Below are 16,106 nucleotides of genomic sequence, written 5' to 3'. Positions count from 1 at the left end.
TGAGCTAAAGTTTCTGGGGGACCACATATCCCGGTCAGGAGTGCGTCTGGATACAGATAAGGTGAGCGCCATTACAGCCATGCCACAGCCGGCAGACAAGAAAGCAGTGCTACGCTTTCTAGGCATGGTCAACTTCCTGGGGAAGTTCATTCCCAACCTTGCCTCCCACACAATGGCTCGTAGCCACCTAGTAAAGAAGTCCACAGAGTTCCAGTGGCTGCCCGCACACCAGAAGGAATGGGAGGAGCTCTAAATTAAGCTCACCACAGCCCCGGTATTGGCGTTCTTCGACACCTCTCGTGATACGAAGATCTCGACTGATGCCAGCCAGTCCGGCATTGGGGTGGTACTCCTGCAACGGGATGACACTGCGTCATGGGCCCCGATCGCCTATGCCTCACGGGCCATGATCCCCATAGAACAGCGCTATGCGCAGATCGAGAAGGAGTGTCTGGGTTTGTTAACCGGCATAGACAAGTTCCACGACAACGTGTATGGTCTCCCCCAGTTCACCGTGGAAACCGACCATCGCCCCCTGGTCAGCATCATACATAAGGACCTGAACGAGATGACCACTCGCCTCCAGCGCATCCTACTCAAGCTCCGGAGGTACGACTTCCAACTGGTCTACACCCCGGGAAAGGACCTCATCATTGCGGATGCCCTATCCAGAGCAGTGAGCACACCGCCCAACTCGGAGGGGTTCGTCTGTCAGGTCGAGGCGCAGGTGGCCTTCACATCGGCAAATCTGCCAGCTGATGATTTAAGTCTAGCCCGTATTCGCCGGGAGACTGCGGCTGACCCCCTTCTACAATGTGTGATGCGCCACATGACGGGAGGGTGGCTCAAAGGACAGTGCCCACAATTCTATGTCCGGGACGACTTGGCCGTCATTGACGATTGTGATTCCACACAGCATGCACAAGCTGGTCCTCGACCAACGACACAAAGGCCATCTGGGGGTTGAGAAGTGCAGACGGTGGGCCAGGGAAGCTGTATACTGGCCGGGCATCAGCGATGACATTGCCAATATGGTGCTCAACTGCCCCACCTGCCAAAGGTTTCAGCTGGCGCAACCCCCTGAGACGCCTCAGCCCCATGAGTTGGTGACGTCCGCCTGGGCGAAGGTGGGTGTGGACCTTTTTCATGCGCTTGGCAGGGACTACGTCATCATCATAAATTACTTTTCGAATTATCCAGAGGTCATACACCTGCACGATTTGACATCGTCCGCTGTCATAAGGGCATGCAAAGACACCTTCGCTCGCCATGGCATTCCGCTTACTGTCGTGTCGGACAATGGGCCCTGTTTTGCAAGCCAAGAATGGTCTTCTTTTGCTGCTTTGTATGGCTTCACACACGTGACATCCAGCCCTCTGCATCCCCAGTCCAATGGAAAGGCGGAAAAGGGCGTTCACATCGTCAAGCGGCTCCTCTGCAAGGCTGCTGATGCCGGATCGGATTTCTGCTTAGCCCTGCTGGCCTATTGCTCGACCCCACTAGCCACTGGCCTCTCACCAGCCCAGCTGTTGATGGGTCACGCCCTCAGGACCACTGTGCCATCCATTCTGGTCCCTACACCCAACTATGCTCCAGTACTGCAAAGAATGCAACAGCAGCGTGCTCAGCAGAAGGTGGCACATGACACTCGGGCAACTGATCTTCCTGTCTTGGCGCCTGGAGACAACGTCCGCATCCACCTACCAGAGGGTGGCTGGTCGGCAACTGCCGAAGTTCTCCGACACGTGGCTCCCCGCTCGTTCCTGGTTCGCATGCCTGATGGCTCCATTCGCAGGCGCAATCGCCGGGCTCTTCGCCTGTTTCCACGCTCGCAACGTGATCATACACCGGTGCCATGCCCTCCTGTTGTTCCTGATGTCGACTTCGTGGAGCTTCCTGCCACTATGCCCATTCCTCTGCCGCCTGTGGCCAGGCCCATTCCTCAGCTGGTGGATCCTGACCCACCCTTGAGGCGGTCAACCCGAATTCATCGCCCACCTACTAGGCTGGACTTATGAGCCTGTTTGAACATTGAACTCACTGACGTATTATGCCACAATGTTAATATGTTTCTCTTTTTGTCGTTACAGGAGTTCGTTTTGATGCTTAATGTTTACACGTGTTTTGTTTATGGTACAACCTCGTTGCTATGTTGCACCTGACACCTTCCTATGTATATAGTTTAGCCTCATGTACATGTTGTAGATATTGCACACACACATTCATCTGCACTCAGTACACATCTATATTTATTACCACATAGGCACATATTCTTGTAAAAAAGGGGGGATGTCATGATATTCAGATAAACATCATGGTGCAAACATACATACACACTGATGGACAGATCAACGGACCAATCAATACACACACAACATCACAGCCAATCGCAGGCAAGAGCATACACACTATAAAACGGGGAACACGACACTTCCCGCTCATTCCAGCAGGAGACAGCTCAGGGCACAAAACATGCGCATATGATTCGCTGGCCCCTGCCCACACCTCTCACACTCATCTGCTACCCCCTGAAAGAACCCACTCATTCTCGCCCGGGTCATATGCACCCTGTGCACTATCTTGAACTGTATCAGGCTCATCCTTGCACAAGAGGAGGTCCTGTTTACCCTTCACAGTGCCTCACTCCATACTCCCCAATTGATCTCCATTCCCAACTCCGCTTCCCATTTCTCCTTGATCTTCACCACCTGCTCGCCTCACTGCACCCCCAGCCACTTGTATATATCACCAATTCTTCCCTCCCCTTCCAAATCCGGAAGCAGCAGTCGCTCCAGCAGGGTGTATCCCGACAATCTAGGGAACCCCTTCCAGACCTTTTGTGCAATGTCCCTAACCTGTAGATACCTGAACTCATTCCCCCTCAGCAGCTCTACCCTCTCCCTTAGCTACTCCAGACTGGCAAACCCTTCCTCCAAATACAAATCCCTCACCTTGACCAGCCCCACTTCCCTCCACCTCCTGTATAAACTATCCATCCCCCCCCTGGCTCAAACCCATGATTCTCGCACAGTGGCGTTAGCACCGACATCCCTTCCACACTAAAAGGCCTCCTCAGCTGATTCCATATCTTCACTGTGGACTGCACCACTGGGCTCCCTTGGCCCATTGCCATTGGCAATGCTGCTGTCACCATAGCCCTCAAACTAGATCCCTTACGAGATTCCTCCTCTATCCTCACCCACTCTACCCCTTTTCCTTCCCACCACCGCCGCACCTTGTCCACATTTGCCGCCCAATAATAATGAAGCAAGTTTGGCAAAGCCAACCCCCCTGCTGCCTCGGCCTCTGTAGCAGGGTCCTCCCCACCCTCGGCACCATCCCCGCCCATACAAAGTCAGAAATGATTGTGTCCACTTTCCGAAAAAAGGCCTTTGGTATAAAGATCGGGAGAGCCTGAAAGATAAACAAGAACCTCGGCAGAATATTCATTTTCACCACTTGGACCCTCCCCGCCAACGTTAAGTGCAGAGTATCCCACCTCTTAAGATCCTCCCTGGCCTCTTCCACCAGCTTCGTGAAGTTCCACTTATCGAGCCCCGTCCATTCCCTCGCTACCTGAATCCCCAAGTACCTAAACCTATCCCTCGCTACCGTAAATGGCATCCCCCCCTAAATTAGCCTGCTGTGCCAGCTCATTCACCGGAACACCTCGCTTTTCCCTACATTCAGCTTGTATCCCGAGAATCCTCCAAACCTCCCCAACATGCCCATAATCCTTCCCATACTCTCAAACGGATCCGAAACATACAGCAAGAGGTCATCGGCATAGTGCGACACCCGATGCTCCCTCTGTCCCCTCATTATCACCCGTCACTCTGCCGACCCCCTGAGAGCCATCGCCAAAGGCTCTATGGCCAGCACAAACAGCAGCGGCGACAGCGGGCTGCCCTGCCTCGTATCCCTGTGTAAGTCAAAACTTTGTGAGCTCATAATCATTTGTCCTCACCCTCGCTCTTGGCGCCACATACAGCAACTGCACCCATGCCACAAATCTCGGCCCAAACCCAAACCTTCCCAAAACTTCGAACAAGTACTGCCACTCCACCCGATCAAATGCTTTCTCCGCGTCCATGGACACCCACCACCTCCGGTACCAGAGCTCTCGATGGATTCATCACCACATTCAACAGCCGTCTTATATTACTCGCGAGCTGCCTGCCCATCATGAAACCTGTTTGATCTTCTGTAACCACCCCTGGGACACAATCCTCCCCGCCAATACTTTCACATCCGTGTTCAATAGTGATATGGGTCTATACGACCCACATTCCACCGGATCCTTCCCTTTTTTTGGGATTAGTGTGATTACTGCCTGCATCATCGTCTCCGGCAACTCCCCCTTCTCCAGGGCTTCATTAAACGCCCCCAACGATGTGGTGCCAGGTCCGCGGCAAATTCCTTATAAAATTCTGCCGGGTACCCATCCGGCCCAGGGGCCTTCCCCGACTTCATACCCCTGATACTTTCCAGCACCTCCCTCAGCCCCAGGGGCACGTCCAACGCCTGCCTCTTTGCTTCCTCCACCTGGGGTAATTCCAGCTCGTCCAGAAACCGCCCCATGTCCTCCTCTCCTCCTGGGTCTGCCTCATAAAGTCCCTGGTAATACTCTCTAAATGCCTCATTTATCTTCCCTGGCTCTGACACCACATCCCCAGCCCCAGTCCGGATCTTCAATATTTCCCTGGACGCAGCCTGCCTCCGCAGCTGGTGCGTCAGCTTGCGGCTCGCCTTCTCCCCATACTCGTATTGCACCCCTCTAGCCCTACGCAGTTTCCCTACCGCCTTCCCCGTTGTCAGCCTGTCAAATTGCCCCAGCAACATTGTAATCCTCGCCAATCCCTCCACTGTGGGCATCCTCGAATATTCCCTGTCCACCTCCACTATCTCGCTCACTAGACGGTCATGTTCCGCCCTCCTTTCCTTATTCGCACGAACCGTAAATGAGAATTTCTCCCCGGACCACTGCCTTCAGTGCTTCCCAAAAAATGCCCGCTGACACCTCCCCATTCTGATTGAACTCCACATAATCCCTAATCGCCAACCGCACCTTATCACAAAAACCTCCATCCGCCAACAACCCCAAGCCAAACCTCCACCCCGGCCTCTGCTCTCGTCCCGTACTGAACCGAATATCCAGCCAGTGGGGCGCATGGTCAGAGATCGCGCATACTCTGCCCCCTCCACCCCTACCAAAATCTCCCAACTCACTACAAAGTAATCAATCCTCGGATACACCTTACAGACGTGTGAAAAAAAGGAATACTCCCTACCCTCTGGGTTCTGAAAGCACCATGGATCCACCATACCCATCCTCTCCATAAACCCCCCCCAGCTCCCTTGCCATACGTACCCTACCCATCGACCTGGGGCTCGATCTATCCCTCGGCTCCAGGACACAGTTAAAATCTCCTCCCATGATCAACTGGTACGTGGCCAAATCCGGGATTGTTGCCAGCAACCCCCTCATAAAACCCACATCATCCCAATTTGGAGCATACACATTTACCAACACCTTCCAATACCCCACTCACAATCACATATCTCCCACCTGGATCCCTCACCTCCTTCGCACTCACGAATCCCATTCTTTGCTCATTAAAATCGTCACACCCCTCGATTTTGAATCAAACCCCAAGTGAAAAACCTGCCCAACCCACCCCTTCCTTAACCTAATCTGGTCCTTCACACGGAGGTGTGTCTCCTGCAAAAAGACCACCCCCGCTTTCAAGCTCCTGAGGTGCGCGAACACCCGTGACCTTTTAACCAGCCCATTCAGTCCCCGGACATTCCACGTTAACACCCTTACCGGAGGCTTGCGCCTCCAATTCCCCTCTACCGTCCGTCATCTTCCCCACTTAACTCCTGCCCCTTTAATTCCACTCGGTACCTAGCCCATCCCAGATGGCCCCTTTCTTCGCCCTTGACCATGTCATCTCTCGCCCCCTGTCGCGTCGCAAAAACCACCCCCCCTGCTTTTCCCCTTCCCCTTCTTCCCCCCCCCCCCCGGGCCACCTCTCGTGGCCTTCTCCCCACCCCCCCCCACCTCACTTCCGTCCACCAGCATAACTTGCTAGCGTAGCTGCCCCTGCACAAAGGCACATCCTAATGACCCCCCCTCCACTTCTCAGCTCAAGGAAGAAGGCTCCCTGCTGACCATACCCTCCCCCACCCAAACAAGGACTTCTCCTGAACTCCAGGCAGCCTTCTCCAAAAGCAAACAAACAGATGTTAAACATAAACAGTCCCATAAAACAGGAGGGGGGATGGGAACATCCATCCCCACATAAACTTTTCGCCCCTACAACTCCTTACAATTTCAACATTGAACAGAAACCCCCCCCCCCCACAAAAAAAGGCGAAAATCTCCCAATCCCTACACCCACTTCAAACATGCTCCCGACCATTACATAGTGCAAGCACTCCAAGCATTGGTCACTCAGTTCTCCCCCAGTTTATGCTCCTTAATGAAGTCTTCGGCCGCTTCTGGGGTCTCGAAATAATACTCCTGGCCTCCGAACGTCACCAATAATTTTGACGGGTAGAGCACCCCAAACCTGATCTGCCGCCGGTACAGCACCGCCTTGGCCTTGTTGAAACCTGCCCGCCGTTTTGCCAACTCGGCTCCGATGTCCTGCTAAATCCGGACCTGCTAAATCCGGACGTTATTTCCCTCCCAGTCGCAGCTACGCTTCTCCCTGGCCCACCGTAGAATTTTCTCTTTTTCTCCACAAATTTATGGAGCCTCACGATCACCGCCCACCGCGGCGGCTCCCCAGCTCTAGGCTTCTCCCTCAGAGACCTATGCGCTCGGTCCACTTCAGGTGCCTTATCCAGCACCAGCCCCGCCAGCATCCTCGAGACGTACGTCGTGGCACTCACACCTTCCACTCCTTCAGGCAGGCCACTATTCGCATGTTCTGTCTTTTCGAGGTATTTTCCTGCTCCTCAACCTTTGCCCTCAACATCTTACAAAGGTCTCCTAGGAGCCCCACCTCCGCCTCCAGAGCCACCACACGATCGCTGTGGTCCGAGATCACTGCTTCAATCTCCCGAATCTGTGACCCCTGCACCTCCAAATACATCTCCATCCGCTCCAAAGTACTCTTCAGAGGTGCCACAGCTTCTGCAATGGCCTTTGCATGATACTCGCGCATTTCTTTCCTCTGCTGATGGAATTCCTCCTTGATGAAAGTCAGCAGTTCCTGGATCTGCTTTGTCCTTCCCCCGCCTGCATGCTGGAAGAGGCTGTTGCTGCAGCACCAGACTGTTTCAACTTTCCAGCCAAATTTCCAGGGGTAAACTACTCCTCTAACATTCACCTACGCCTTTTCATCAAAATTCCACCCGGATCTGTGTGAAAAGAGCCCTTTTCTGTGACTTTAAGCAGGAACAGCTCTCACTCCGTGGTCACAACCGGAAGTCCCCATGGTCACAACCGGAAGTCCCCATGGTCACAACCGGAAGTCCATGAATCACAAGAACTTAAGGACCAAGTGTGAATGCTGGACCCATCCATGCATGGGGGCGATGGGTCAGCTATTCCCTCAGAATCCACAAAATGGCCTGGTCATCGGACTTCGTTGCACCCATCTTGGAACCTTTCAGCTATGGAGGGATCTTGGGCATGCCTCTCACATCTCCCCAAGTCCATGACACTCATCCTGCAGGGCTTCCTGCACCTCTTCATCTTCCGAGGAGTGCTCCTCCTCCTCCAGTTCACCCTCTAGCAGGGCCTCACCTCTCTGCACAGCCAGTTGGTGAAGGACACAGTAAACTGCAATAAACCAGACCGCAAACCCAGTCTGGTTCATTTTGCAGAGTGGTCCGAGCATCTGAATCGCATAATCAGAAGTCCTCTGGTCTGCTCTATGCGAGAAGGTGTGGAGGCCTGAGCAGTGTTGTACCTTTCCCCAGCTGGAGTCATTAAGTTTAAGTGGGTAGCCCTTATCCCCCAGCAACCATCTCTGCAAACATTCTGTCCCTTCGAAGAGGTTGGGTGAAATGAGTGTACCCTGTATGTGGTGCACCCTACCCAGAAGAGAACGAGATTAGAGTTCAAGCAACAAGAAAGTCTCATTGAAAGAGTGAGTGTTGGTACGTGTTTCCTATGACTAATGTGTGAGGTCCGTGAATAGAGTAGCCGTTTGAGTACATGATGCCAGGCTGAGTTTGATAATGGAGGGGACTGAGAAAGAACTTGCCCTGGCAGAGCGAATGAGGTCATTCTTCTGCTTCCTGCTTTGGTTGGTTCTTTGCGGGCGGGTGACGGCTGGGTTGATCTCGTGGGCAACAACCTCCCAGGCCGGAGAGGTGAGGTTGGTATGGTTCTTTGAGCTGTCCCTGAGGTAGAGGATGTGCCAGTGGGCCAGGACTCCTCAAATATGGGCTTCAAGGGCTGTATTAGCGAAAGAGATAGATAAATTTTTTGGATTTTAATGGCATCAAGGGGGTATTGGCGGAGAGCAGGAATGTCCCATTGAGATAGATGATCATCCAGAATCCTATTGAATGGGGCAGCATGCCCGAAGGGCTGAATGGCCTACCTCTAATCCTAGTTTCTATATTTCTGTGTAAATCTTGAAGGCCAAAGATTTCAAATCGTAGAAATTTGTCTTATCCCTGCAGCAATCAAACGATGATCCCTCTGTGATTTCCTTTCTCACATGGGGGTCTCATATCATCACTAGGCCGGTATTGAGGTAATGTGAGTTCCATTGGACCTAAGGAAAATGTAATGGGCAGAATACGCAGAGTATATCAGGAACTCTGTCCGATACCCCCTGGCGCCATCCTTGAGCAGATATCAATACGTGACAGTCTTAACCTCTCTTCTCTAACTAGGAATCTTGGGTGGGTTCTGTTTCCAACCTCTCTGGAGGAAACGTGTTCCACTTCTCCTTTGCACCTCTCTGGAACTAACCTGTTTCTGTGCCGTTGTGGCTGAATCCTCACGTGGTTCTTGTTGAATTCTCAGAATCAAGTGGATTTTCTGCAGCTGATGGTTGATTCTCAAGTGACTGAAACCAGCTCCCGGAAGCAGAATGATGTCAGCAAGTCAACAGACAAAGGTACTGTTATAACCCGACAGGAGGCCAAGGAATCTGCAATAGCAGAGTCCCTGTGGCCTCAGCTAAATACGATCTACTCAGATGAGGGGGCAGGGTAAACTACCCTTTTCCTAGGACTGCTGGGCTATAAATACCCCAGTCCAGGTATAGGCCGGGGTCAGGGAGACTCTTCGGGGAGTAGGAGCAATGTGTAGTAACTAGAATAAAACCAAACTTTTCTACAGACTTTGCTTCCGAGTGGTCGCTTGCCTGAGACTTTACACTGGCAACGGGGGTCAAGTGGAGCTGCAGGGGGCACTATTTCCTTTGGACTGGGCCCATCTCGATTAGGTCTCAGGAGGCCTCCACTCAAGTGGCAGATATTCCACTAATAATAATAATAATCTTTATTGTCACAAGTAGGCTTACATTAAAACCACAATTAAGTTACTGTGAAAAGCCCCTAGTCGCCACATTCCGGCGCCTGTTCAGGTACACAGAGGGAGAATTCCAAATGTCCAAATTACCTTACAACATGTCTTGTGGGAGGAAACCGAAGCACAAGGAGGAAACCCACACAGACACGGGGAGAACGTGCTGACTCCGCACAATCAGTGACCCAAGCCAGGAATCGAACCTGGGACCTTGGCACTGTGAAGCCATAGTGCTGACCACTACTACTTTGCCGCGATTCGGTAAGCTTGAGGCGTTCAAAGCCGAGACATGGGGATTGGACCCAGTACATTGAACAAATGAAATATTTATTTTGTCTGAACAACATAGTCTGAGACAATAGACAAACGGTGACCCTCTTTGCGGTTTGGGTGTGGAGACTTGTCAAAAGTCATTATGAAAAGATTATTCTTTTCCCCACTTGTCAGACAACCGGCAGTTTGCGGAACTCATTACTCTGGTTGGTAACCATTTCGACCCAAAACCGACACTAATCGTTCGCCATTTTTGTTTCCACGCGTCTTCTCAATGCCAGGATAAACCTATAATGGAATTCCTGGGCCTGTTGCGTAAACTTGCTGGGTTTGGGTCAGCGTTATCAGAGGTGCTCCGAGACCGGTTGGTTTGCGGGATTAGAGATGAGCGCCCCTCTCCCATGCGGGAATTTGGGAGTGTAATCCAGGGGCCCAGGACCGAAGGCGCCAATTCCCCACCAACGGACCCCATACACCGGAGATACCTAATGAATGGAATGAACGTGCCGGTGCCAGAGGAAGGCAATGAGACAGACAGCAGCAGGAAACCTCACCCACCCGTCACCGCTGTACCAATGACTGCACCAGAGCACGGACGCATTTCATCGATGATGAGCTGGAGGAGGCCCACCACCTTTTACTGCATTTAGTCACCACAGGTCACAATCCGGATCAGCGTGTTCCCGATTCGGATGAAACTTGATACCAGAGCCACGGTCTCTGTGATCAGCTGCCGCATGTACGACAAAATTTGCACCAGGATAGACGCCTCAGCGTTGAAAGATACTCACGCCCGGCTCGCAATGTATATAGGAGAACCATTGGAGATCGCTGGTATCTCGGAAGTTCACCCCCTTCCGTCGAAATGGATGATGTATCGGACTTGGGTGAGTGGGGGGTGGGTGGGGGGGGGGGGGGTTATAACCTTACAGGATGTCCAGGGATCTGCAACATCAGAGTCCATGTGGCCTTACCTGAATACGATCTACCCAGATGAGGGGGGCCTAACTCCCCTTTGCCTAGGACTACTGGGCCATAAATACCCCGGCCGAGGTGTGGGCCGGCCGCAGGGAAACCCTTCGGGGAGTAGGAGGAGTGTATACTAACCAGAATAAAACCAAACCTTTCTACAGACATTGCTTCCGAGTGGTCGCTTGCCTGAAACGTTACAGGTACCATCAGTGGAAAGTTTCTCATTCCCTTCATCCTTGTTTCTTTCTGTCGAACCCGAACGGAGAAGACAACAGGAATGCACGGTAGAATAGAAATGAACAACAGGTTTACTATGGTATGCACAAAATAGTAAAACCATAACTCCTCTCGCCGAAGAGCCACCCTCCCTGACTTGCATTCAGGTCAGGGTTTATGGCGACTAGGGGCTTTTCACAGTAACTTCATTGAAGTCTAAATGTAGGCAAATTTGTGACAATAAAGACTATTATTATATACAGAGTAGTTTCCCCTTGTTAAGGGAAACTCCTTTCTCAGTTACTGGGGGAGTTCATACTCAGCTGTATATGGGGGAGAATTGTATAAAGCACAGTCCTTGGCCCCCAAAGCGGTCGTAATACTTTCTGTTCCTGAAATTAACACCTGGGGCGAAATTCTCCCGAAACGGCGCGATGTCCGCCGACTGGCGCCCAAAACGGCGCCAATCAGACGGGCATCGTGCCGCCCCAAAGGGGCGGAATGCTCTGCATCTTTGGGGGCCGAGCCCCAACATTGAGGGGCTAGGCCGGCGCCGGAGGAATTTCTGCCCCGCCAGGTGGCGGAAACGGCCTTTGTTGCCCCGCCAGCTGGCGCGGAAATGACATGTCGGGGCGGCGCATGCGCGGGAGCGTCAGCGGCCGCTGGCAGTTTCCCGCGCATGCGCAGTTTAGGGAGTCTCTTCCGCCTCCGCCATGGTGGAGACCGTGGCGGAGGCGGAAGGGAAAGAGTGCCCCCACGGCACAGGCCCGCCCGCGGATCGGTGGGTCCTGATCGCGGGCCAGGCCACCGTGGGGGCACCCCCCCCGGGGTCAGATCGCCCCGCGCCCCCCCCAGGACCCAGGAGCCCGCCCACGCCGCCTTGTCCCGCCGTTCAAAAGGTGGTTTAATCCACGCCGGCGGGACAGGCAATTTATCGGCGGGACTTTGGGCCGGAGGATCCAGCGGGGGGGCCCGCCAACCGTTGCGGCCCGATTCCCGCCCCCGCCGAATATCCGGTGCCGGAGACTTCGGCAACCGGCGGGGGCGGGATTCACGGCAGCCCCCGGCGTTTCTCAAACCCGGCTGGTGGGGGTCGGAGAATGACGCCCCTGCTCTTCACTTTATTTTTGATTCCCACTCTCTCGGCTTCTGGTTTTCCCATGTCCTGCCTGATTGACAGTTTAGACACGGGATCTACTCCCAGCCCCTTAAACTCCAGAGAGGGGTATGTGAGAACATTCTGGGGAAGTTTAACACCTGCTGGGATCTGGGGCGAAATTCTCCCGAAACGGCGCGATGTCCGCCAACTGGCGCCCAAAACGGCGCCAATCAGACGGGCATCGCGCCGCCCCAAAGGTGCGGAATACTCCGCATCTTTGGGGGCTGAGCCCCAACATTGAGGGGCTAGGCCGACGCCAGAGGAATTTCCGCCCCGTCAGCTGGCGGATACGGCCTTTGGTGCCCCGCCAGCTGGCGCGGAAATGACATCCCCGGGCGGCGCATGCGCGGGAGCGTCAGCGGCCGCTGACAGTTTCCCACGCATGCGCAGTGGAGGGAGTCTCTTCCGCCTCCGCCATGGTGGAGACCGTGGCGGAGGCGGAAGGGAAAGAGTGCCCCCACGGCACAGGCCCGCCCACGGATCGGTGGGCCCCGATCGCGGGCCAGGCCACTGTGGGGGCACCCCCCGGGGCCAGATCGTCCCGCGCCCCCCCCAGGACCCCGGAGCCCGCCCACGCCGCCTTGTCCCGCCGTTCAAAAGGTGGTTTAATCCACGCCGGCGGGACAGGCAATTTATCGGCGGGACTTCGGCCCATCCGGGCCGGAGAATCCAGCGGGGGGGCCCGCCAACCGGCGTGGCCCGATTCCCGCCCCCGCCGAATATCCGGTACCAGAGACTTCGGCAACCGGCGGGGGCGGGATTCACGGCAGCCCCCGGCGATTCTCCAACCCGGCGGGGGGTCGGAGAATGACGCCCCTGATACTTTTTTTTACCCCAGTGTGAATCATCTGGTCTATGATTCTGCCCAATCATGGGTCTCAGATTGAGAACGGCGTAGGGTAATCAAGACCCACATTAATCGTCCTTATACCCTTATGTCTGGGTACTGGAGTTCCAGTCACTGCTACCTACACATTAACTTTATCAATCCTGACTCTCAGAGAGGATAAAAGTGGTTATTTATCCATGCTTTAGAAATTGGATTTAAACTGCCAATTTATTTGTAGTGTCCCCTTACTAAACACAAGCTTATAATCTGTTCCACCTACAGTGCTGGAAATATAGTCAATAATTTTAGTACATTGTTTAATTTAATATGATGTTTAATTATCTATCACTGTGCTTTCAAATTGCTGGCCATACTAATAAACTGTTGTCTATTAGTGTTAACATTTAAACCCAACATTCTGCATTGTGAGATGAGGTTTAGATATAACGGTCCCAATAGATTGGAAGTTGGCAAATGTGACACTGTTTTTAGAAAGGAGAGACAAAACCGTCAACTACAGGCCAGTTAGCATAACATCAATTGTTGGGAAAATGCTGGCATGTATTATTAAGGAAGTCTTAATAATGTACTTAGAAACACATAGCATGATTGAAACAAGTCAACATGGTTTCACTAAAGAGCAGTCCTGTTTGAGTTTTTTGAGTAATGAATATGGTAGATGAAGGGAACCAGTTAATTCAGTATACCTGGTTTTCAAAAGGCACTCGATAAGGGGCCGCACAAAAGGTTTGTAGGCTAAATAAATGCTCATGGTGTTGGGGGTAATATATTAGCATGGATAGAGGATTGGTTAATGGATAGAAAACAGAGTGGGCATATAAACGTGGTTTTTACAAGATTACATGCAATGAATAGTGGAATGTTGCAAGGATCACTGATGGGGCTGCAGCTATTTACAATTTATGTTAGATTAGATTAAGAGACAGAGGGATGTATCAAAGTTTGCAAATAATACCAAACTGGGGAAAGGTAAGCTGTGGGGAGGACACAGACTGCAAAGAGATAGACAGATTAGTTGAGTGGCAACAATATGGCAGATGGGATATATTATAAGGAAGCATGAAGCTATTCACTTTGCATAAGAATAGAGAAGCAGAATACTTTTTAAAAGGTGAGAAACCTGTGCGACTTGGGTATGCTTGTACAAGGAATGCAGAAAGTTAACATACAGTGTAGCATGAAATTAGGATGATAAATGTCATATTGGCCTTTTATTGCCAGGGGATTGAAATCCAAGAATAATAAAGTCTTGCTACAATTATACTGGGTTTCGGTGACTTACAAAATTCTGAAGGGGTTGAATAGGGTGGACGTTGAGAGATTGATTTCCATTGGTTGGAGAATCTAATACACTGGGGCACAGCCTCAGGATAAGAGGTCCATCATTTCGGACTGAGAGGAAGAGAAACTTCTTCACTGAAAGTCTGTGAATCTTTGGAATTCTCTACCCAAGAGCTTGATGATGCTCTATTGGTGAATACATTTAAGGCTAGAATAGGCAGATTTTTTGTTCTCTCAGGGAAAATGCAGTTGAAGGTCAAGATCAGCTGCGATCGTATTGAATGGTGGAACAAGCTCGAGAGGCTACTCCTGCTCCTATTTCTTATGTTCTTATGTTTATGATATATATTCTGGTTCTTTGCAGCTCTGACTGACTCGGAGATTCTGGCACAAGCCATGACCTTTATCTTTGCCGGGTATGAGACCACCAGCAATACATTGTCATATGTTGCACACAATCTGGCAACGCACCCGGACGTCCAGAAAAAACTGCAGCAGGAAATAGATGAAGCTTTTCCAAACAAAGTGAGTCCTTGAGAAAAAACAAAGATGAATTTATGATATACTGAAGTTCTTTACAGCTAATTTTTCATTTGTAGTCGCTGCTATAATATAAAATTTAGACAGTGTGTGCACAGCAATGTGACAGTGAGCGGATAAATATTGTGCCAAGAACACTTTGCTGTTAAAAATGCTGCCCTGAGCTATTTTCCAACAAACTGAGAGGGGCCTTCGTTTAACGTTTCCTCTGAAAGTTCACAGTATTGCACATTGTCATCTTATATATTCCTTCAATGGGAAGTGGGTGTCGTTGGCCAGGGAAGCAATTTTTGTCCATCTTTAATTACCCTTGAACTGAGTGGCTTGCAGATCCATTTCAGAGGGCAGTTAAGAGACCATCACATTGTTGTAGGTCTGTAGTCTCATGGAAGCCAGACCAGGTAAGGGTGGCAGATTTTCTTCACGAAAGGGTTATCTGGGTTATTGTATTCAATCATGGACTTAAAACCTGCTGACCGAGGTGATAGCAGTGGGGGAATGGCTGATACTGAGAGAGCAGAGATTTACATTGCATTCTCTGCTGGTTGTTGATGTCAAATCCATGGATCCTCTTCATTTCATTCTGCTTTTCAGTTCCAGAATGTTCCACCCAACATCCACTGCTGATATTTTGCTCTTTTCTCAACATGCCTCCAATTTAGATCTCCCCGCGTCATTCTTTAATCACACACCCTACACAAAAGACAGCAAATAGACAATTTGACATTCTGTGATGCTCTGTAATTGGCTTCTAGAAACTAGGAAATCGACATTCTTGCTAGAAAGCTGGTAGTTTCTTCCACATATTACCCTTTTTCTCTTCCTCTCGTGCTCGCGCTCTTCCTTCTCCTTCCCACTGTCCCAAAGACTCTTTTTACCATCATGTAACTGACATTCTTAATATGTAAGAATATGCCTTTGTATATTCCTGCAGGTTTACATTTGGGTTTAAGCAGCTGCACAATATTGAACTGTTCCATGAGTATGTGCCCCTGAGGGACAGCACGGAGGCGCAGTGGGTTAGCCCTGCAGGCTCACAGCGCCAAGGTCCCAGGTTCAATCCCGGTTCTGGGTCACTGTCCGTGTGGAGTTTGCACATTCTCCACGTGTTTGCGTGGGTTTCGCCCCCACAACCCAAAGATGTGCAGGGTAGGTGCATTGACCGCGCTAAATTGCCCCTTAATTAGAAAAAATGAATTGGGCACTCAAAAAATTTATAATAAATAAAAAAAGAGAATGTGCCCTTGTTCAATATTAAAGTTGTGTCCGTTATTTCAGTTGCTTATATTGCAGTGTGTCACATTAACAGTCAG

General features: G+C 51.3%; 1 protein-coding gene across 1 annotated transcript in view; it reads left to right on the top strand.

Moving 5' to 3' along the window:
* The window catches only part of LOC140394109 (cytochrome P450 3A8-like), a 111,563-nt gene that overhangs the window by 65,340 nt on the left and 30,117 nt on the right, over positions 1 to 16,106 (top strand). Inside the window, exons 9-10 of the mRNA XM_072480958.1 lie at positions 8,996 to 9,089; positions 14,618 to 14,778. Coding sequence (XP_072337059.1) covers positions 8,996 to 9,089; positions 14,618 to 14,778 — 255 coding nt within the window. The remainder of the gene's footprint in view (positions 1 to 8,995; positions 9,090 to 14,617; positions 14,779 to 16,106) is intronic.

Source organism: Scyliorhinus torazame, chromosome 17 (genome assembly GCF_047496885.1).
Source record: "Scyliorhinus torazame isolate Kashiwa2021f chromosome 17, sScyTor2.1, whole genome shotgun sequence".
In the NCBI taxonomy this organism is placed as follows: Eukaryota; Metazoa; Chordata; class Chondrichthyes; order Carcharhiniformes; family Scyliorhinidae; genus Scyliorhinus; species Scyliorhinus torazame.
The sequence above is the reverse complement of the archived record's forward strand: the minus strand, read 5'-3'. Positions and strand labels throughout refer to the sequence as shown.